General features: G+C 42.0%; 1 protein-coding gene across 1 annotated transcript in view; it reads right to left on the bottom strand.

The window, feature by feature from the left end:
• The window catches only part of PSMB7 (proteasome 20S subunit beta 7), a 52,429-nt gene that overhangs the window by 20,707 nt on the left and 7,126 nt on the right, over positions 1-24,596 (bottom strand). The window contains exon 6 of the mRNA XM_080669655.1: positions 5,668-5,726. Within this exon, the coding sequence (XP_080525781.1) occupies positions 5,668-5,726 (59 nt within the window). The remainder of the gene's footprint in view (positions 1-5,667; positions 5,727-24,596) is intronic.

The following is a 24,596-nucleotide window of genomic DNA, read 5'->3' on the forward strand; positions in this document are numbered from 1 at the left end:
GACAGACTAAATATTAATCTTCTACCCATTTTAATGAATTATAATATTTAAGAGTGTAAATTTCTCACTGGGCCAAATGAAAACATTCCTTCTTACAAAGAAAAGAATGAAAGGAAAAGCTAAGTCATCTGATTCATTTCCTTAATTCCTTTCCCACCCTAAAATACAACCTGTTTTGTTTTTTTAAAATATATTTTTATTGATTTCAGAGAGAAAAGGAGAGGAAGAGAGATAGAAACATCAATGATGAGAGGGAATCATTGATTGGCTGCCTCCTGCACATTGGACCAAACCTGCAACCCAGGCATGTGCCCTTGACCAGAATCGAACCTGGGACCCTTGAGTCCGCAGGCCGATGCTCTATCCAGTGAGCCAAACCGGCTAGGGTTACAACCTGTTTTTATTTCAGCACTTTTAGCAATTTTCAAGAAACATACTCCCATGAAGCAAACACCATAATCCAAGTACTATGGTCAAATTCCTTAAACTTAACTGGAAAATGGACTCAAAAGGCCACAGTGTGGTTATCACTTGTTTCCTGTCCAGCTAGCCTGTGGGTAATTAGCAGAATCCAGGGCTTCCTTCTTATACCAGCCTAAGCAACAGGGGAAAAAATCTGGAGGAATAGCTTCGTGCAATTCATCACCACCAAAAAAACCTCTAACTGGCGCCTGGTCATCAGGTGAATGTCCACATTTTCAAAATGCACTATTCTGCTAATACATAGGTACAGTCTCCAAATATGCACCTTGGCAAATAAAAATAAAGCATGGGATTACCACCAGTAAGTAATAAAATCTTTTATGCCTTCATTTCTATCACTGCTAAGTATTATGAACACTAAAGGTGAAGGTATCAGATTGGGAACTGTATATTAAGCAAAGTTGCTTTTAACACCTTTTTATCCACTCATTCAACAAATACTGGCTGAATACCTACTGTGTACCAGTTACCATGCTAGGAGCACTTCCAGGCTAACAGCAAGGAGAAAAGCAAGAAAGTGAAAATTACACAAGACCACTGAAGGCAATGTGAAGGTCACATCTGGGTGAGGGTTTTTAGGTTTTTAATGTGTCGTGAACTCACATGATTAGCTGGCAGTTTCTCTGAAACCTTGAACCAAGGCTTCTCCCTGGGGCAGGACACTGGCTCAGATCACTGGGAACAGCAGAGGCCAGTCTCTGGCATTTCTGAATCCCAGCTGGGCTTCACTGCTGTGCCTTTTGGCTTATAATTTCCCAAAGAGCATTTGCCCTTTGTCGCATCTTCACTTTTGCCTGGGTACTTAACGGGGTGTTTGCTAGGCTCACTCTACCCCGATAATGTATATTATTTGAGAAGTGTACTAGTTATCTTCCTCTGATATCTAAAAAAAAAAAAAAAAATTTCAGCACTTCCCAGATGGGGGCAAAAAGTCCCTTCCATTTCCCAGGTGGTTTTTGATGACTCAGATTTCACTTTAGCTCAGGGTTATCCTATCTCAACTCAAACAAACACCTACTGAACATCAGGGGCTGAAAAACAGAGATGATTTCACAGCTCCTGCCCTCAAAAATCTCCCTCTCTCAATGGCAATTGGGGGGACATGTCTCTGAAAACAGCCATAAAACAATGGGACAAGTGTGTACAATGGAGTGCAGGGACACAAATAAGAGAGGAAGCAACTGAGGGCACTGCTGGCAGAAACTAGCAGTGGAAGGCTTCCTGGGCAAGTACACAGTATGTTCGAGGAACAGGGAGGAGGTAGGAAGGGCTGAAGTAGGGCAGGAATGGAGACCTGTTTTCCCATAGTTTAACATTCACACTCCTGGGCTTACACATGATGGTGCTAATGAATACATTTTTACTTATATTAATAGTATGTGTTCATTTTCATATGTCTTGGGGGAAAATATTATCAGAATATCAAACCCAAGATTTTATACATGTAAACCTATTTTTAAAAATAAATTTAAATTAAAAAGGAAAAAACTGAAGTGGCTGTGAGGAGGAGGGGGGAGGAAACTGATTAAAAGGGACAATTTGCACCCTAGTCTGTTTGGCTCAGTGGATAGAGCGTTGGCCTGCGGACTGAAGGGTCCCAGGTTCGATTCAGGTCAAGGGCACATGCCCGGATTGCGGGCTCGATCCCCAGTAGGGGGTGTGCAGGAGGCAGCCGATCAATGATTCTCTCATCTTTGTTGTTTCTACCTCTCTCTCCCTGTCTCTTCCTCTCTGAAATCAATAAACATATATTTAAAACAAACATCTTTATAAAAAAAGAAAGAAAGAGAAGGAGGAAGGAAGGGAGGGAGGGACAGTTTGCGGTGAGGTGAAGGAAACATTACATGTTTGAGTCTCCGTTACTTGGTTAATTACAAATGCCAAAACCTATCAAACTGTGCATTTCATTATAGTAAGTAAATGATACCTTAATTTATTAAACAGTGAGTTAATTTGAAAAAAATTTCCAAAAAGTGCAGTTGGCATCTGGATATGGCAGAAATCTTAGTTGTGATATACAAATGACAAGTTCAAGAAATGATGCTAGATTAGCCCTGTCCAACAGAAATATGTGAACAACATATACAGTTTTAAATTTTCTAGTATCTACATTTTAAAAAGTAAAAGTTGGTGAAATTAACTGTAATATTTTTATTCAACCTAATGTAAAGTAGTATGTATTTAATATAATCAATATAAATACTGAGATTTTAAGTAAAAAATTCATACTGCCCTAGCTGGTTTGGCTCAGCAGACAGAGCGTCAGCCTGCAGACCAAAGGGTCCCAACGCAATTCTCTGTGCAGTGTGACCCGTTACTGTCCTGGCAATCCCTGTGAGACTGGAGAGGCAGCAAGCTCTCCTGGGTTTCTGTTGGAGGCATGTCCAGAATCCTTTCCCCTACGGAAAGGAATGAGCAGACTTAGTCATCCAACCCTGCAGTCTCAAAATAGACAAGAAAAGTTATGGGCTTCTTGCCCCAGAAAAAAAACTTCCCAGAAAATAAAAAGTTTGGAAATTTGAAACCAAAGTATTTCCCTGATTTCTATGAAAATGCAGAACCAAATGACACCTTGGCCAAATTCTCTTCACAACAGTCACTAAAACAGTGTCCTCTCAACTTGGTGAGCAGTCTCAGCCTGCCCCTGACACCGCACCATTTCATCTTCACAAGAAGCAAGCAAAGTGCTGGCGGGCAGCTGCTGGTCTTCACAATCAACTTTTTCAGTATCAACATCTTTAGATTTTTAAAGTATTATCTACTGACAGGTGTTACACTATTATTTGCCTGCTATTTACTGTTCAGCTCACTTCACTGGAGAAGCAGGTACTACCTTCACCTTAATAAAATGATTTTGTTGATTGTCAGTCTGATTCAAGTTTCAATAACTTCCGTGAATAAAAAAAAAGGTCACCTGAAATTATAAATGTAGGTAATCAATCTGAAATAGAAATTTGAACAACCTGTTTACAGTCTCATAACTAACGCAGAATATAAAGTTCTCCAAGTTACAGATAAAATTGACCTAAGGAACACAGGCTTCAGATTGATAGTATTAGAAGTATTATTGAGCACATTTCCCTTTACTTCTCCAAATCACGTCAATGTTAAATTCATGGCCTTTGAATAATTTCAAATCCAAACTCTAAATAAACAATGTAAAATTACTTTAGCAGAGTGTTGTCACTTTTAATATACCTCATACCTCCGTTTTCTGCAATTCTCATTTTTCTTTAACATATGGAGGTCCCAATCAATTGGAAAGAGACAAAGCTTTCAAGAAAATGTGAAAAGATTAATGTGGTTTAAAGGAGGGCTTGACATTACTGAAGCAATTCTCTAACGGAAACCACCAGTCCTTCTCCCTCTACCTTCATTATTTCTAATGGATATGTGGAGCCTAAGGAACGCCTCTCCTTTGGTTACAAGACTGGAAGACCTTGTTTTTTCTTTTTCTTTTTAGTGACCTAGTATATCTTCTTTTTTCTCTGTATTTAAGAACCCCAAACAGAAAATAATGCTGATATGGGAATAAATTTTCACATTGAGAAATGAGAACACAATCCTAATCTCACTTATAGTTGATACTTGGACCTGTTTACTACTCTTAATTGGAGCAAAATACTATTGTTCTTAGCCTAAAACACCTAGCTAAATCCTATCTTTAGTCAGGATTTTTATTCCTACAGATGTCCAAGAAAGGGAAGCAATCTAGCCATCAGCAACCAAGTCATTTATGTGTGTTATCCTCATGTACCCAAGGCAAAGTGGCTTCTGGCAGGAGACAGCTGTGCTGGCTGAGCAGCATCCACAACCCTACGTTCTCTGGCTCTCACGGGACTTGGCCTAAACCTACAGAGCAGAGGGAGCTTCAGAGCTCCAATGACACTTGATGCTCCAATGACAAGCTGGTGAAAAAAACTAAAAAAAATTTTATCCTCATCCGAGGATACTTTTTCCATTGATTTTTAGAGAGAATGTTAGGGAAGGAGGGAGAGGGAAAGGGAGAAAAAAAAATTAACGCGAGGAACGCGAGAGAGGTACATCGTTTGGTTGCCTCCCACACGTACCCTGACCAGAGCTGGGGATCAAACCTGCAACCCAGGTACGTGCGTGCCCTTGACCAAGAATCTAAACCCAAGACCCTTCAGTCCTCAGGCCGACTTTCTAACCACTGAGCAAATCGGACGGGGCAAAAACAAATTTTTTTTAAATATGCAATCCTCTCCAAGGATGATTAGGCATAAAGCTTTGTCAAATAGTAATTCCCAGAGACATCCTATTTATTAAAAATAGGGTAAACCACTCATAAACAGCCTACTACTGTTGAAAACAAGTGAACACTCCCCATCAAAAATTAACATCTATCAAAAAACCAAGAGCACATGATGAAAGCTGCTTCAGGACTTGTGTGCCGACAAGCTGGTTTAGTGGCAAGGATAAAGCACAGTGGGGAATAACATGGTGCCAGGGAGTGTCCAAGCACATGAACACTCCTATGAAAGTGACAACGCAAGACCTGTGGGCTTGTTCTTGGAGATTTGGGAGAGAGGGGGGGTTGCTTAATGGGGGTACATCTATCATTAAAGCAGACTTGGGTGGAAGTCATTCAGAAGATACCACCCTCCCCCACCACCAAAGAAAATATAATAAAAGAATGTCTTTATAAATGTGTTTGAGACACTAGATTCATCACACTGGCAACAGTCCACTACACTCAAGGTCTCGTCCCATCTTCTGCTGCCAGATGCAGAACCATCTATAGGGATTTTTAAAATTGCCCCCACTTTCAGGCCAGGACAGACAAAGACATCCATAGTTTCTCCATTCTTAGTAAGAAAACAGAAAACCTGTCGTTCTGAGATACCATGACACAGAAAGCTTAGTACATAAGAAAACATCCGACACTGCAGCAGCATTTACAGCCAAGAAGACTCCTAAACAGCCCAAAGCCAGAGCAAAAAGCTGAGCAGTGCTGACCTCCAGCCCAAGAGGCACGCAGGGCCACTCCAAGTGAAGCTTTCCCTGAGCAACCGGTCTTCTCAGCAAACACAGTGTCTGTGCCAAGGAGCATTCCAACTAACAACAGTGCTGTACAAGCTTTGGAGGAATCAGCAATTTGCAAATGTTCGACATACAACTGGAAAAATATTTGCAAGAATAAAACTGCAGGGACTTACATACCTCCATATCTGGCCTAAACTTAGCTTCAAACACAGCCATTGCTGCCAAGGAGCCAGAACCTGTAAGAGAAAGATGCATTTTTAGTGTATTTACCAACTCCCAGCTTCTCAAGTTACCTTGGGGCAGCAACAATGGCAAAACATGCCCAGTGTCACATTCAAGTACAGTGTAAATATTAATCCTACAGGAACACATAAACCAGGTAAATACTGCTCTTCAAAAGCCTGGAGTCACACTTACCACTATCTCGGGTAAACCCGCAACTGGCCCCACTTCTACTACTGACAGTAGTAATTGTAAATTATTTACAATAAAGTGCTGAAGCAGGAAAATGAGGTTATGGTGAATTTGTATTTTTTCAAAAAGTGAATGCCACATAATTTCATATATCCTATGCCGTGAGTCTTGTGCTCCACAACTGTGCCTTGGCAGGCTGCTGGGTACGGCGCTAAATACCAAGCCAGTTAGAAAGAATAGACTGTTTTAATGAGCTGGTCCTGGTAGAGTCACCTTGACACGCGGGGAAGAACTACAGCACCAGCAATGGTAATAGGACTGCGAGCTGCAGCCACCAGGATATTCCAGCTACAACTGTAAAACACTTTATTATGTGGCATTTATTTAGAGCTATTATTTTTAGTTTGTACTTTGAAGAGTAACAGCTGAGTAGACAAAATGACAGACAAAGAAACAAAAATTTATTATCACAATAGCAAACGGCTGAAAGGTTATGCTGCATAGATATTAACTGATAGCAAATTTCCCCCCACAAAAGTAGGATGGAAAGGCATTACAAATACGTACAGGCTCCCTGAGAATGGATGTAAAAGGCAGTGCAGTGCTATTTGAAATTTTAAATTAAACTGGCTTTGTTCAGAAACCAGAGAATCTTTAGAAAACCATCATCTTGTCTTTACAGTCCTGGCAATATCTCAGGATACTCTACTTTTAGAAAGAAGATAGAGTTGCCCACAATTTTTTACTCCAATTAGAAGAATTTTTTGGCATTTATTACTTTTTAACTTGTTTTGCATAACACTATCTATTTAGCTGGGTCACAGAGAAAACCATATTTTCTATTTAAAATGATTTGTGTACATCGCTTGACCACCTCAATGGTTTAGCAAAGGAAAAAGGCAGCGATTAAACAGTTTCAAATGAGGTGTCCTGCTGATTTTATCAAGTCTGCTGAATGTATAATGAAAAAGGAGAAGCTGACAGCAACGCTGCATTGAGAAAATACAGACTACCTTATCTGAACCATTTAAGGAGGTCCAATTATAGATCAAATTTAAAGGGTAGAAACAGCAGATTTACAGACACAAATCAATGAACATGGTAATCCCAATGAATATGACAGATACTCCTGTTACGGAATATTGCTGCGGTTGAGGATCATTACCTTCACAGCACCAGATACATCACATCTAAAGCAGTAGGAAGCGTCAATGTAGACCGGCATTACAAGCAATGACTATTCATTTAGGCTTCGGGAGCAAAAGGCAACCCCATTTTCCCTCCTCAGAATTTTTTCCCCTTTCAAAAAAAAAGGGGGGGGGGTATGATTTAAAGGACTATTAAAAGCAGTTCAGAAAGAGTAAAAATTAAAGAGATGTTAAGGTAATCCACCCAAATAAAACTAGCAGATATGCCAGAGCAAGTTCACCAAAACCAAACCTCTTAATTTCATAGTAAACGTGTTCTTAAATATCTGAAATAGTCTATTAATATTTTGTGAGTCACACGTTTACTCTGAGATTCAGGGATTAAGAGGAAAAGTAACCTAAGTGTCTGTTTTAAGGCACAGGTTAAGAACCAATCTCAGACTTGGTAGTAAAAAGCAAGCTGGTTTTGTATGCAAATAAAGAAATCTCGGAAAAAATACTTTTAATTACAAAATGCTCCTGCAGAGCACACAACAGCATGTGACATGGTCCAAGAATATCTCTGTGAAGAGTCAGGGTAACCACACCAGAGGCCGAAATAAGCATTAAAAAAGGTTAGGGGGAGGTTAGAGAGCAACCAAAGGACCTGTATGCATGCTTATTAGCATAACCAATGGACACAGACACTGGGGGGGAGGTGGGTTGCCCGGGATGGGAATGGTTGGGGGAGGAGGGTCAATTGGGGGGAAAAGGAGACATGTAAAACTTAAAATAAAAAAAATAAAAATAAAAAGATATAAAATGTTGTTTGTTTACAGAGGGCTATAGAAAACTCAAATAATATATCTTATTTTAAATAAAACATTTGATTAAAGGATGTGGGAAAAAAAGGATAGGGGAAGGGCAGGTATCTAAGAGCTAACAACTTTGTGGAAAACAAGAATCAATTATTGTAAAAGGGTAAAAGGTAAAACCACGCTTATCTTAAAGGCATTCTTCCTTAAAATTTACTAACCCTGTTTTTTTCTTCTTTGCCATCCTTTCTTTGGACTGTTTCACAGTAAATAAATCAGTTTTACTATGATTTTCCCTGGGCACATCTATTTTCTTCTGCTTAGTTCCATCCACCATTTCAAGAAATGAAAAATATTTCCCTCCCAATATAATTCTTCATTTATCCAAAAATGTTTTTTCCTGCTTAGGAACAACACTGCAGACAAAATTTCTGTAAGTGGAAATTACATACGAAATCTAAACTCTTAAAACAAAATGTATCTATCCAGTGTGGGGATACGTCACATATCAGACACTGATTTTTAAGAGCTGGAAGGTGTAGGAGAAATAAACATAGAAAGGACACAGAGGTCCTCTTATTACATTGTATTTCTGCTTCCCCCTTTATGAGGCATGCACCCCCAACACACACACACACACACACACACACACACACACACACACACACACAGTTTTCTGGAAAGCAGGAGCTTGTTGAACTGCCTGATGCTAGTTCCCCTGGGATCAAAAATAAGTAGACTACAAATAAACTTGAAAATAAAGGTAGATTCAATATTAAAAACAATTTCTAAATCACTTGCAAATCAGCTCCTGCTCCCAGCTTTTTAAAAAAGGAGGACTTTGGCGCCCCCTTTTCAGAAATATACAGAAGTGCTAGGACAACTAACTGACTTTGTCAACAGGTTTCTAGGAAACTGAATGTGTGTCTGCTGTTTAGAAAACTGAAGTTAGAATTTCAAACAGGACTGCAGTTGCCCAAAGTGATCAGAGAACAAGATGCAAATCTTCACATTTCAAGGCAAGTAAACTTGGGGATGGAAGAAGGAGTTGGCCATTAAGAAGAATAAAGATTGTAAACTCAATAGACCAGTATCCTTTAATAATTTTATTCAAGTTTCCTAGGTTTGTTTCAACACCTCTTAAAACTACATATGTATAATAAGTCATCAGACAGATGACAAACTAGTATAGCAGCCATGTGATCTACAAAACGTTTATATATTTATATCCCATTTTCCCCATAAACCATAATAATGCCCTAAGGTATTCTATTATCTCAGCATCAACCTACTTAACCTGGCACTTTCATACCAAAACAAAGGCAAAAATCATTTGAAGGAACATTTACCCTGATTTTCTATTCCAAAAACAATTAGGACTGACTATTGGCTTTCCCATTAAGGAATAAGTAAACAGAAAAGCCAGGGGGCAGTGTACGTGGAACAGGGGCCTCTGCTTTACACAGGAGGCATGTCAGGTGAAGGAAACTAATATCGGAGGGAACAGTGTGCTTCTCACCAGGGTAGGATGAGCTCTGGGAGCAAAGGGTGTGGGGCCTGTCCTCAAAGCACTTACAGTAAGGAGAAGGAAGGCAGCCAAGGGGGGAGAAACCAGAGCCTCCTGTTGAGCACCCACTATGTGCTGCACAACATGTCATCTGCATAGCAACCCACTGAAGTGATAAAGCTTCTTATTTATTACAGAACTAATAAGCACAGGGCAGAATTCCTATCTCTGTTGTGACTCCATGTCACTCTCTCATACAAAAAGTTCTATATGCCATAATAGTTCAGAGCAGACACACATGACTAACCTTCCGGGACTAGGTCTCTGTCTCCCTCGAGCCCCTCCTTCTCCCCATTACACACACACTTGTCACTCCATCAGCACAAAACTGACAATAATTTCCTAAATTCTCATACCACCTCAAGCCTATCCCACCTTGGCACATAGTATAGTCCCTTGCCCCTTGACAGTCCACACAATTCCTAGTTACCCTTCACACCCCAGCTGAGAGATTACCTCCTCCCAGAAGCCTTCCCTGACCACCACACACCAAGGAAGTTCCACTCTCATCTCTGTAACTTGCCCATCCTCCTTTCATATCCACATCCCCCATGCCTAGCAGTTTCTGGCACACAGCAAGCACTAAAAAGAATTTGTTGAGTTAAGCTGGGCTGATTTGAGTACAACTTCCAAATGGAAGAGCTGGGGAAACTCTGAGCTGGCCCTCAAGGAGTGATGACAGCAGTAAATGCCTTGATAAAGTGTAAAATAACATTTATTGCCTAATTTACCATACTGGGATGAATCTAAGTAAACTCAAATGTAAAGCAAGCTCAATTTTCAAAAAGAAAAAAAGGCTTTAAACCCACAAAACCATGTCCTATTATACATCCTAGTCTGGTCCAAATCTCTGTGATATTATAAGAGTGAAATGCTCTCCTTGGATTTCTGCATTTTATTACCAAAGCTCCCTGTCTCATCAGTAGTTTCCATGTAGCTGCTCCTTAGCAACCTCCACCAAGGCTGCCTTTTTCAGCCCACCCACAGTTACTGAGTAGCCAGTGAGGCTTCCAGAACAAAGCTCTTTAAAACAGAAAAACGAGATGCAATTCAGCGACCAGAATTTAGAGAGATGACTGTGCAAGACACTGTTTATGGCTACCTACTTATCCACTGACTTACCTCCTGCATCCACTGTCTTCCCCCAAGCTCCCCCAGCTCCCCCACACCACCCACACACACCCACTGGGCTCAATCACTCCCAACTCCCAAAAAACCACCAAGCACCAAACCTCCCAGCAGCAAAGCTGTGTGTGGAGAGACAAGAATAGGGAAGGAGACACAGCTCAGCCCTCTCTCATCCACAGGGGCCAGGAACTGCTCTGCACTGCCTCGCCCTGGCTGCCCTGTTGGGTGCTCATTAAAAGAATTTCTCCTGCCCTGGCTGGGTGGCTCAGTTGTTTGGAGCATCGTCTCGTACACCAAACAGCTACGGGTTCGATTCCCAGTCAAGGCACATACCTAGGTTGTGTGTTCAATCCCCAGTTAGGGCCCATATGGGAGGCAACCGATCATCGATGTTTCTCTCTCATATCGATGTCTCTCTCTCTCCCTTTCTCTCTCTCTAAAATCAATAAAAACATATCCTCAGGTGAGGATTAAAAATTTTTTTAAAAAAAGGAAAAAAATAATTCCTCCTTTAACAAATGCCTCTGTGAGTCCCAGAAAGCACACTCTGCTCCCATCTCACTGTCAGGGACTGCCTCACCCACGAGCTTCAAGATGCCACTGTGGGTGCCTAAACTGCTGAACTCCAGAAGGGCGTTGTAGGCACAAATGCCACCAGTGGCCACATCTCCAGCCAATCTTTTTTTAATGAAATACCTGTTAGTAATAACAGGACCTTGGCTTAAATTTTAAAAAAGAACAACTTGTATGAACAATGTAAAATATAAGCCCTGAAACTCAAAAACCAGAGCAGCATACAGGGCATTCATAACTGAAAAGAGCTCAGGGAAAATAACACCAGAACACAACAAAAAAAATGAGACAGCAGTTCACAAACACACACAAAGGCAGAGACACATTCAGAAACGCCGTTCAAGATCACTATTAATCAAAGAAATATAAATTAAAATTAAATAACCTTTTTTTGCCTTTTAGATGAGCAAAGATTAAAAAGAATAATACCCAATGCTAACAAAGATGTGGTAAAATGGGCACTCTAACATACTTGTAGAAGCCAAAATGGGTAGATCTTTTCTAATGGGCGATTTAGAAGTAGCAATCAGAAAACATAAAGCTATACATACCCTCCAAACCAGCAATTCTACTGCTAGAGAGTTATTCTAAAGAAATTAATGGACAGCCCTGACTGGTTTGGCTCAGTGGATAGAGCGTCGGCCTGCGGACTGAAGGGTCCCAGGTTCGATTCCAGTCAAGGGCATGTACCTTGGTTGCGGGCACATCCCCAGTAGGGGGTATGCAGAAGGCAGCTGATTGATGTTTCTCTCTCATCAATGTTTCTAACTATCTCTCCCTCTCCTTTCCTCTCTGTAAAAAATCAATAAAATATATTTAAAAAAAAAAGAAATTAATGGACAAGTAACCTAAATTATGTATATAATTATGTATATTTTAAAAAATCACTATTTAGATTAGCAACAAAATAGAAAAACTGGAGGTAAAGATTTGACAATCAAAAGATATGGAAAATAAATAATAAAATACTATGTGTACATTTATTAAATGTGACAATATTTTTTGGCAATGGAAAGATGTCCATCCTATATAATAAAAGGCTGATATGCAAATCAACCAAACAGCGAAATAACCGGTCGCTATGACGTGCACTGACCACCAGGGGGCAGGCGCCCAATGCAGGAGCTGCCCCCTGGTGGTCAGTGTGCTCCCACAGGGGGAGCGCCCCTCAGCCAGAAGCCAGGCTCACGGCTGGTGAGCGCAGCGGCAGTGACGGGAGACACTCCCGCCTCCGCAGCAGCACTAAGGATGTCCGACTGACGGCTCCCGGACTGCAAGAGAGCACAGGCCAGGCTGAGGGCCTCCCCCCCCCCCCCCCCCCCCCCCGCCACCCGTGCACAAATTTCATGCACCGGGCCTCTAGTGATCTAATATTTAGTTGGTGGGGGAGGGGGGTGACATGTTCCAAAGTAATATTAAGAGACATGCTTATACAATACATATTATACAAATCTGGAAGAATATAAAATATTATCCTTATTTCTGGGTGGTGCTATTTACTTTCTGCTTACTTTTTTTTTCTTTCTATTTTTTCTTCAAAGACCATGAATTAATTGCAATTTTTTATGGTATAGGCTTAGATAAAAATGAGAATTCGACATTGCGGAAGCATGGGAGGGAAAAAAAGCAAAAAGACCAAGACCTTACCAGCTGTCACAGTCTTGCTGTGTAACAGCAGCAGCATGCCGCTTATTCCTGAAATTTGTATACAGGGGCCTGACGGTCAATCCATGCCTGAGTCAACAGTCCCAAGTAACAACAGTAATCAATCATCACACACAAATAAATACACCATGTCTCTCTACTAGCGTCCTTCCTTAGGATGCTCTTGGAGGTAAAAATCATCCTCATAATGAAGTCCTTTGAGCATATCAGTGCCAAGCCAGATCCCACTTATCCAGAAGTCTACTCCATGGCCAAAAAAACTACTAAAAGGACCACAACAAACATAGGACACAGAGTGCTGAAGAAATTTCGAAGCAGTCACATCAGTTCTGTCTGTTCTTCAGACATGGCAGGTAGCAGCAGTCCTGTTTTACGAAGCAGGGAGACTAAACCTCGATGAGAATTTGCCCATATCACACAGCCAGAGATTAGCACATCTGGGAATGTGCGCCCAGATCATCTGAATTTAAAGTGGCCAACACGTGGCCAATGTGGCTCGGTTGGTTGAGAGTTGCCCTGTGCACCAAAAGATGGCTGGTTTGATTCCAGTCAGGGCACATGCCCTGGTTGCAGGCTTGATCATGAGATCAATGTTTTTCTCTCTCTCTTCCCCTTTCCCTTCCTCTCTCTCTAAAATCAATAAAAACATTTTTGAAAAAATAAAAATAATTTTAAAAAATAAAGTGTCGGACATTCCTTCCATTCCACCATGCTGCCTCTTAAAAAACAAAGCCAAAGCTTAAAATCAAGATTAGCAAGTAAGCATGAAAGCAGCTTTATTTTCTTAGCTCCCCACCCCACAAAAGCATGCTATCTAACTTTTCTTCAGATCTCAGCAGAACAATTACCACACATCTGGATATAGTTTATTTGCGTAGTTTTGCTTGGAAATTCAAATGAGACTGGGATTTTAGTTAAATATTTTAAATGATTAAACAGATGCCATTCACTGTTTAGCAATACCACTCAGGGTCTGTTATGAGTCTTTATTTTAAAATAGCCCCATTCAAAACAAATTAAATTCGTCTCCATTTTCTAAAACCACTGAAGGTGTTTATCAGCATTAGTAGCTCAATTTGAACCTTACTTTTCCCGAGAGAACCCAACTAAAATATGAAATGTATAAAAAAATTTACCATCTAAGATATGCTTTTACTTGCTCTATTATTTAAAAAGACCTTCATTTGTATGGCTTTTTTAAAAACATGAAACATTTTTATAGAGTTCATTGAAATACTAAATCAAACAGCAATTCTAGAAACTATGTCATCAGACATACTGAAGAAACAAGATAAGACTGAAATAATCTTCTAAAACCTGCTGCTCTAAGTCAAACTCTAGGAAGGTTCTGAAAGCCAGCAGGTAGAAATTTGCTTTAAGGTCTATGCTCACAGACTCTCAGACGGGGCTGGGGAAAATTTATTGAAGGCCTTTTAGGACCTGGACCCTGACCTCAAGTGGTGTAAGTATTTCCCCATTTTACAAGCAAGGAAACTGAGGCTCAGCTAGTTTAAAGGTAATACAGTCATTAAGAAGTGGAGCCAAGAGTCAAACCTAAGTCTTGTGGTTCTTAAGCTCATGCACTGAGTCACTTCCAACGCCTTCCTTCAAACAAACCATGCCAGGTGCCCACTTGGCAGCAACTCTGGAAACACATAGATGGGACAGGAGTGGCACTTCCTCACTGTTTTTCCCCAGCACATCACTGAGTCCCTCTCCCAACTCTACAAGGCTGACAAGCTACTCCAGGAAGCATCATCACGTCAAGCACAATGTGAATGCTGGCCCTGAAACTGCAGCGAAGCAGCCCTACGCCCTAGCTCCCTCCCCGCCACCAAGGGGATGGAGACAGAAGGCATCTTCCTCACAGGGTGGCTGAAGACTTGAAGGAGAGGACATGTGTAAAGCAGAATACCTGGCACATAGTAAAAGCTCAATAAAAGCTAGCTACTATAATTATTCTAAGACAAGGTCCCCGTCCTCCAAGACCATCTTATACAATCATTCTTAGCAAGTCGCACGGTTGGCAGCTTTAATGGAAACAGAGGTCTTCAAAATCTCTTCTCTCAAAGTCATGAAGTTCTGAGAACCAGGAGGATTTCTACTGCTTTTCCCCACATCAATTTAACCAGATCTTTTCAGAGAGACAAAAAGCTGTTCCTCCTGCTAAGGAGGGTCCACTGTAAGCACCCAGGACCTGCCTGGCACTGTGACCTACCAGGTATAAGATCTATGCAGCGATAAAAAAGACACACACAACTTTCTAATCCATCAGTGTCAGCTCTCCCTGACAGAGCGCTTACTCACACTTGCTCTCATTGTTAGTCCACTGGCCACTCGTCCTGGGTGAAATTTGGTGCTTTCCACAGCCCATGGACTGGGATCATTTTTCACACTGTTCCTGTCTACAGGGCCGAGTCTCTGGCGGTTGATGCTTGCTCTGGAGGCCAATGTGTGAAGAGCTGATTTATGAATATAAAACAATGTTGGTGCCAAGGGACCACGTTCAGCCACTAGAGAGCACTGGAACACCTCTCGTGGCTCGGGAAAATTCAGACACCGACTTGAAGTGGTTTAATTGTATGCATGCATTTCATTATAAGTCTTGGCCAAAAGCTTCCAGGCGAGGCAGGCCAAGCAATCAGACAATCTTGCATGGGTTGCTGAAATCCAGATTTGTCCTTTGTCAGCATAAACAGTTTAATTTGATGTTTTCACTCCTGAGTAAGCACTGAGTATTACATTTAAACCCCTCGTGAGGGGAAGAATGCTTCCTTTTCATCAGCAAATGTACCTCAATGTCAGAGAGTCTATCTTTTATTCCCAATGAATAAAAAAATATTCCATTTAATATGCTTAGAAATAGATTTTTTAAAGCATCCAACATTTCACTCAAAATTAATTTCTCAAAAAAGGCAGTTCTTTTTCTAAACATAATGTAGTCAAAAAGGAGTTAAATTTTACTCTAAGTAAATAATTTAAAATACCACCTTAAGGGAACAGGGATTTTCCTTATAATTGCAAGTGCAACTTCTCATTGACCTGACAGGTTATAGACACTTATTTTTAAGAAAAGACTAACAATCGGGGCATCCAGGCCTAAAGTGTGAAAGGTTTTATTTTTATTAATGTATTTTAATGAAATGTCACAAGATACGAGGACAGAAAATTGTTTTAAACAGAGGAGCCACCTAACCCTATGTTTAGGAGGTAAGACCGAGGATAAAAATTATGCCTCTCTTAAGCAGACTCCAACATCATCAAGCCCTGCCAAGAAACAGAGGCTCTCAGTCAGCAAAGTGCTCTGCTGGGCGCAGGGCACACACTTCACCTCCTACTGCGGGCGCTCAATGTAGTCTCAGCGGACAGGTCTTTCCAAGGCATCCTTTCCTCTGGTCCACATTCCAAAATAACTTCCCAAAGCGCAAGTTATTCAACTTCGCAGGTCTTTACCAAGTTTTCATTTCCCTCAGAGCACTCAAGGGCAAATGACCACAGAGACTAATAATTTATGAAACACATCTAGTCTTAATCATAAGGTTTATCTTATCCAGAGAGCCTGTGTGCAAACAATAAGAAATTCTACTTACTGTAAAAAATGTGCAAAGCCCTTTTACATATATTTTCTCAATTCATCTGTGGACTAGAGTCTATTATCTCCATTTTACAGATGGGGAAAAAAATAAAGTTCAGAGAGGTGAAGGAACCTACACAAAATCACATAGCTAGTAATGACAGATCCGGCTGACACAAACCCCTAGTTCTAAGAACTCTGCAGTGGAAAGTCTTCTGATGCATAAAATGACTTTCCACTTATCTATCCATTAAGAAAGTAAAAGAGTGTCGAGGCTTAGGTTATGAGAGTATAAAGGCACTTTTCTGTAGCAGAGCCAATGCTGAGACAAGGGCAGGTAAGGATGAACTAGTTACCTGAAGGCGGGTTGAAAACCAAGGACTGCATTTAACTGTTCTGAGACTCCTGGCCAGGACTTTTACTTGGTTGTAGACTAAGGACTGAACTCAAGTCAGAGCAGAAAAGACAGGAAGAGTAGCACCCTACAGATTAATTCAATACCTCACCATTTTGCCTACAATTCAACATTTTTATGCAGTATCAATAACAAAGTCCACTCTCTAATTAGAATAGATTAAGAACTGGCAGGCGCTGGCTATATCACATTCCCAGTATGTAACATGATGAATTTTAGAAGTAAATATTTTCTCATTTCCTAACAAAATGGCACCATCTATTGGCTTAGTACCACCTTTGCAGCAACCAGGAATCAAGATGCATTAAGTCAACTTTCATGAGCTTTTGGTTTCGTTTAATTCCTGGCATTTCATATCAGATAATTTTTAAAATATAAAATCTATGCATTGCACATTTTAAATCTTCTGAAATGCATCTTATACTAGTCAAAGCAGCAAAAACTGCCAGAGAAATCCTAGTACACAGACCTGCACACAGAGAATGTGTTAGCACTAAAATTATCAAAACACCATGCACATAACACCACACGGTGCTACATAAAGATTCTGACATATGGTATTCCACTTAATCCGCACATTTCCCAGGGGACAGTTCCTCTAACCACCACTGTACAGAAAAAGACATCAATGCTCATACTCAAAAGCTAACACTGGACTTAGATTGGAACCCAGCTGGACTCCAAAGCCCAGCTCTTTTCACTGGCCCACACTACCTCAAAATGCAACAGGAAGAGCAACACGTGCACGGGAGAAACGCGTTCACACACAAAATGACACTGCAGCATCCCAACGCCCTGTGATCTCCCCAAGTCAAAAACAATCAGCTTGTTTTTAGAAATGAGGGGTTTGAGGTTCCGAGAGATTAAGGGACTAGCCCTAGGCAAGCAGGGCTGGGACTAAAGCCAGGGCTTCCGTCTCTTTTTCTAGGATTACAGGTGATACCTCAGCTGGTTACAGAAAGTCTGCTCTGGATGGTCACCTACTGTATGGACAAAGCTCCCACCAGAATAGGGTTCCCTCCACTGCATAGCCCCTGACCCACAGAGAGCAGGGGCCGGGGCTCACTGCAGTGCTGATGGGGGCACATGCCTGCGGAACCCCCTGCAGAGTCACATGGCCCATGAAAAGGACTTCCAGCAACACCAGAGCCATGAAGTCCACATGCCCTCTGAGAAGCTGTCATGTAGGCCTCTGAACTACATACAGTGCTGCAGAGTTCACACCTGATCTAAGAGTTGAAAATGAATGTGGAAAAAACACTTGCCTTCTTCTAGTGCATTAATTTTACACAGCGCAGGAACATTTTCAAAATCGAGTCATGCGGAGATATCAAAATGTTTGCACAAAGGTTGTCCTTCAGTGTAAAAATACAGAGAAAATGGCAGACCTGAATTCCCTGCCATTGTTCTTATGTTCCAGCTTAATTTCTGAGACTCGTTTTTGCCCACAAGGTGAGACAGCAGTATGTTCACTGCTCTGTCCTGCATCTTTTTAATCGCTAGGGGGCTCTGTAAATTGGGACTTGAGAGGTACATTCTAGTAATTAGGAAACTGCATAGCCAGTTTATCTGGAGATCGATTTTTACCTGAATGGGCTGACAGTGACCCAAGTCATCCCTGATGGTGCATACCAATGTTTATTCCTTCAGTTAGAATTCCTGAATTGTCCAAGGGCCTCATTTCCAGGAATGTCGTGCTTGAAATTTTATTCATGTTAATTCTCTATGTGAATAAGTGGGCAAAAGCGAAAATTTTATATACCTTGCCAATGCTGCTCAAGAAACACCGCCAAACTAATAGCAAAAGATGGTCCCCAGGCTTCTCCTGACACCACTTCAGTCTGCCTAATAAAGGAAAGCTGGCAAGTTAAAAGAATAAGCTAATTAATCTGAGAATTACAAGAACCTACATTTTGTCTATAAAAAAATAGAACCATAATCCTTTTCCCGTAGTGGAAAGAAAAGTCAAAGAATCTTGCCTGGCTTTCAACAATCACACTAATCGATCATCTGAGTCTCTTGAAAGTTATTCTCTTAAAAAAGAAATAATTAAATAAAACTTAAGGGACCCCTGTTTTTTGAGAATGAACCAAATCACATTTGCTCTGGACCACATGCCACACACCATTCACAGCAATAACACAGCCAAGGGGAACAGTCACAGTGAATGGGGGCCCCTCCCACATCATGCACCTGCCAGCTATGTGAACTTGGCATACCTTTGTGAGCCTCAACTTCCTCATTTGTAAGACAGGGGTAACAGCACCCACCTCACAGTCTTGCAAAGATTAAGTCAGTAAAGCATCTCTCAACACTGCCGGTGCAGCAGCTGGAAAGCTGCTGGATGCGTGTCGCTCTCATGGTCAACATCACGTCCATAAAAGGTTTTAGGACAGAAGCTGTCCAAGGGCCACACCATACGGAGTTTGATAGATGCTTCTCCTCAGTGAACCCTCGGGAAGGCGAGTCCTCAGAGAAGAGGCTCCTGGACTGTGCTCAATGAGCTGTGCCAGCATGTTCAAGATGCACACGGCAAGACAGGTGTCCTCTAGTCAATGTAAATTAAGAGTAGCCTTCAGGCGCCTGGCTGGTCGCCAGCACAGGCCCATGAGTAGACAAAATTTGGACACCCTTGTCGTATGGGTAATTTATAACTTCCAGCTCTCACTGTCAAATCACTCAGATAGAAAAAAGATTAATTACAAAGATATTTTCATTTCTTATAATTAAAAAAATTTATAATTTAACTAAAGCTTGAGAATTTGCATGAAATATTCACTTTCTCGCTTAAGCTACATTTAGGAAAAGCCTCAGTCCACAGTGAATGTCAGTGCTCCCTGGGAGCCATGCACTTAGGAGGCCCTCTATTTTACCTACGGCTTGAGGTTTAGTTTGTAGCTCACCCAAAATTAGTAACATGAATTCAAACAAAGTCCACCAAATTTTGGCAATTCTGGGAATCTCTCCCAAAATCCAGCCCCTCAGAGGGAAAAAAGGAACAAAAAATAACAACAGAAGACGGCCTTCATCTGGAAGCAAGGCAGCCCAGCACAGCTACTACCACAGGCAAAGATGTGTACAAACCGGCTCAGGAGTGAACAGTGGCTAACAGAAACGCAAAGAAAGACAAAGACAAAGCCAGGGCAGTACGAAAACTGTATTTTCTTCTACAATCTCTGGGAAAGGGCTTCTCTCCCAATTAACTCCGATTAGAAAAAAATAAAAATAAAAGTCATGTTGTCTTGGGGTGGTAGAATTGTGTATAATTTTTTAAATTTTCCTTTGATTCTATGAAATTGTTTCAGTAAATACTGTGTTTAATGTGCAGGATGGAAAATCTGCACAAAGAGTGGTCGAAAGCATGCAAAACAAACGCCCTTCGGGAACTTGTATAAATATTTCCAGTATTTAGAAGCAAGGCTTAATAGCTTAATGAAGTAACACCTGTAAGCCGACCAAATCAAAGCAGCTGTGTTGTACTGGGCTTGCTTGAGCTAGAAACAAGGGCTCAAATCCCAGCTTTGCCACTTACAGGCAGAGCAATAAGAGGCAAGTTATGAAATCGCTCCTTTAAGTTTCAGGTTTCTCATCAATAAAATGGCAATGACAGCATCCCTTCCCTAGATTTTTAACTGAAAATAATGCAACAGCATGCTCTGGCACAGAGACACTCCGTAAGTGCTTAAATTTGAACTAATACTAAGCTTTAAAAAGAAAAGAAGAAAAAGGAACCTATCACACATGCAAATGCTCTGTGCTATCCTGGAGCCACACAAATGGAACACAGTCTAAACCAACTCTCTTCCAGCGGTGCTCCACACAATAACCAGCAGCTAAGGTTTCTAGCGCTGTTTCAGACATTCTTTGGCACGAGTGAGTTAGAGGACCAGAAAATTAAGCATCAACTATTCATAGAGTCACACAGGAGTCTGAGATTCTGGGAGTAAAATACAAATTCTACTCTCAAATTTTCACAGGGGCAGGAGGGACAATGGCTAGGGAAAGTAGAGATTGGACGAGGTTGGAATCCTGGAATCCTGTTTCACACAAATGCCCTGAGGGGAACATAGTAACTCAGCCTGGGGCAGTCCCACAGAATGGCTTTTTTTCAGGGAGGCAAGGGGAACTACTGAACAAGTGGTGGAAAGGGCGGGGGGGGGGGGGGGGGGGGGGGGGGCGGGGCGCGGAGATGGAAGGATCTGAAGCCCAACTGAAGGGAGGTGGCCCCAGGTGAAGGAGTTACTCCAACACTGAAGTCAAATGCCAGGAAGAGACCGGCACTGAGGAACACAGGAGAGGACAGATGACAGAGACCAGGAATCAAGCCTAATGGTTGGCTTGTTTCTGGGTGATCTCTGTTATGTCAGTGGCCATCTCTACTGCCACTGGACCGTCCACATCCTCAACATTTCTGGCCAGATGTAATCGCCCTCCCCGCCTCCAGACGCCGCATAACCATCTTCTCCCTATAGCTGTCACACTGCTCTTTCTAACAAGCAACTACTCTTCCCCTATCATTCCTGCTTGAAAACGTTATACAGGAATCTCCAGGGCAAAATCAAGACAATTCAGTGTGTATCATCGGGGCCCTCTCCAGCCTAAAGCTTTCCAGCCTTACCTCTGCTCCCCCTGAACATCATGTCTTTGCTTCTGCTGCACTCCTGCATGGAACACTCCTCCCACCCTATGCACCTGCCTCACCCATTCAGCAAACTCTGGCCTTTCCATTCCTTGACCACACCAGTCCCTTGTGCACCACAGGGCCTGAAAAGTCCTTCCCTTGGGGGCAGAGAGTGGGCAAGCAAATTCCTGGCTAATTCCTACTTGTCATCTAGGTCTCGGCTGATGTTACTTCTTCCAGTCTTTCACCTATCAGGGTTGGTTGTCAGAGAAAGGCATTATCTTATTCTCTTGGGAGGAGGAGAAATTACTGCAATCTTTTTGCAGGGCAATTTGGTAATAGCTCTCAAAAGGTAAAACGTACTATATGGCCATCTGTCAGTTTTTTGGGCTGTCAGAAGCTATACTTCCTTCCTACATCTGGGGAACCCAACCACTGTATGAGGAGGTACCTGAGCTTCACCCATCAGAAGCACCCACTCTCCTTTACAAAGAACTCTCTGGTGGTGAGCAAGATGGCAGGAAGACTGGGTTCCTGAGACAGCCGGGCAGCAAAGTGAGCAGCGAGCCAGGGAGATAACAAATACATTTGAATAAAGCAATTCAAAACAATTCTAAAATTACTGTATCTTCATTTTAAAAAAATTACAAAGATTCATCCATACGGTGTCCAGGGGTAAATCATTCTCCTCACATACACCACAAACAGCGAACAGCTACTGTATGAAACCTTTTAAGAGGCTAGATAACACAATGGAATAGCGAAGTGTCAAACTGGCAATTTCCAAACTATTCAAGGCAGCAGTGCTCCTAGTTCTGCAGAGCCAAATGTAAAAGACGGAAAATGTAACAGGCAAAAAACAGCAGGAAGAACACCAGGTACACAGACCTGTTCAAATTTCTAGACCTATACAATTTTTTAATATGTTTTCACTGATTTTTTTAGAGAGAGAGGGAAAGAAACATCAATGAGGAAACACTGATCGGCTGCCTCCTGCACACTCCCTAGTGGGGATCGAGACTGCAACCCAGGCACGTACACTGACAGGGAATAGAACCAGTGACCTCTCCGTGCATGGGTCAATGCTTAACCAACTGAGCCACACCGGCCAGGGCTAGACCTATACTATCTGACTCAGAAATCTATCTATATAAAAGGCTAATATGCTAAGTGTATGACCATCCGACCGGTCGCTAAGACATGCACTGACCACCCGGGAGCAGATGCTCAATGCAGAAGTTGCAGAGCTGCAGTGACTTGGCAGCGGTGGTTCTCAAGTGATGCACCCCGAAACCAGAGAGGAGGGAGCCCGATTCCTCACGGGCCATGCAATTCCACCTTCGGCCATGAGTTACGTCAGTGGTCGGCAAACTGCGGCTCGCGAGCCACATGCGGCTCTTTGGCCCCTTGAGTGTGGCTCTTCCACAAAATACCACGGCCTGGGCGAGTCTACTTTGAAGAAGTGGCGTTAGAAGTTTAAAAAATTTGGCTCTCAAAAGAAATTTCGATCATTGTACTGTTGATATTTGGCTCTGTTGACTAATGAGTTTGCTGACCACTGGGTTATGTTGTTGCTGTTGCTGGGGCAGTGTCCGCCCCGAATCTGGTTTACTGCACACTTGTGCTTGCGTCCACACCCTATACCAGTGGTCAGCAAACCACGGCTCCCGAGCCACATGGGTTCTTTGGCCCCTGGAGTGTGGCTCTTCCACAAAATACCACAACCTGGGCGAGTCTATTTTGAAGAAGTGGTGTTAGAAGTTTAAAAAATTTGGCTCTCAAAAGAAATTTCAATCATTGTACTGTTGATATTTGGCTCTGTTGACTAATGAGTTTGCCAACCACTGCCCTATACAACAGCAACTTTGCAGAGTGCTCTCTTGCACTCCGGGACCCCTTGGGGGATGTAGGAGAGCCAGTTTTGGCCCAATCCCCACAGGTCAGGCCAAGGGACCCCACCTGCCAGAGGGACCCCACTCACTCCCCAGATGCCTTTCAAGCCATGGCGCCACCCCAGGTGCGGCCGGCCGGGGAGGTACTACGGGAGGTTGGCTCCAGGGCGTGTCCATCTCACCCACCGCCAGCCACCTTCTAATTAATTTCCTTTCAATGTGCACGAATCCATGAACGGGGTCACAAGTTTAACATAAAATTTAGAACTTACCCCAATTCTTAACATAATTTTATCACTCTTTTCTTTTTGGTCATTAAAAAATTACTCTTGCCCTGGCTAGGTGGCCCAGTTGGTTGGAGCATTGCCTTGTACACATACCTAGGTTGCAGGTTCAATTCCTGGTTGGGGCACATAGGGGAGGTGACTCATATCAGTGTTTCTCTCTCTCTCTCTCTCCCCCTCTCTCTCTCATCAATAAAAAACATATCCTCAGGTGAGGATTAAAACAAGATATATAACCCTACCTGGTTTAGCTAAGTAGAGTGTCAGCCCTCCGACTAAAGGGTCTGGGTTCAATTCCAGTCGATGGCACATACCTTGGCTGCAGACTCAATCCCCAGCCCCCTCTGTGGGAGGCAACCAATCGATGTGAGTGTCACATTGATGTTTCTCTCTCTGTCTCTCCCTAGCCCTTCCACTCTCTCTAAAAATCATTTATTTAATGAATAAATAAAGAACATATACATACTCTTATCTAGCACTTAGAGCTAAAATACAAATGTAAAAAGCTGGTCTAAAAAGAGTAACTACTATTTATAGGCCAAGTACTGGAATTATATGTAATTTATAATGTTATTTATATATTATTTATAACCTGGTTGTGTGTGGAGGTATTATTTCACAGTGAGGAAATCGAGGTTCAAAGGAATTAAATGCCTATGATCCCTCAGAGATTAAGTGGCAAAGAGGAACTCCAGTTACTCTACTTAAAAAAAAAAAATCTGCGTTTACCAGGTATGTTCCCACAGCGAGGCCGCCACCCCAGCTTTCCCTCTGCCCAGGAGGCTCTTCCACTCAAACCCACCTTTTCATAAGATTTATCTTGACCTTCCTATTTAACACTACAGTCTGCCTTCCATCCCAACACTCCCGAGTCCCCCGCCCTGCATTTATTTTTTTTTAAATTTTTTGTTTTGAGATAATTATAAATTCACATGCAAATGTAAGAACTAATACATGGAGTTGTCATATACCCTTGACCCAGTTTCCCCCAAATGTAAAATCTTGCATAACAGTAATATATCATCTACATT

Source organism: Plecotus auritus (assembly GCF_963455305.1).
Source record: "Plecotus auritus genome assembly, chromosome: 5".
NCBI classification, from domain to species: domain Eukaryota; kingdom Metazoa; phylum Chordata; class Mammalia; order Chiroptera; family Vespertilionidae; genus Plecotus; species Plecotus auritus.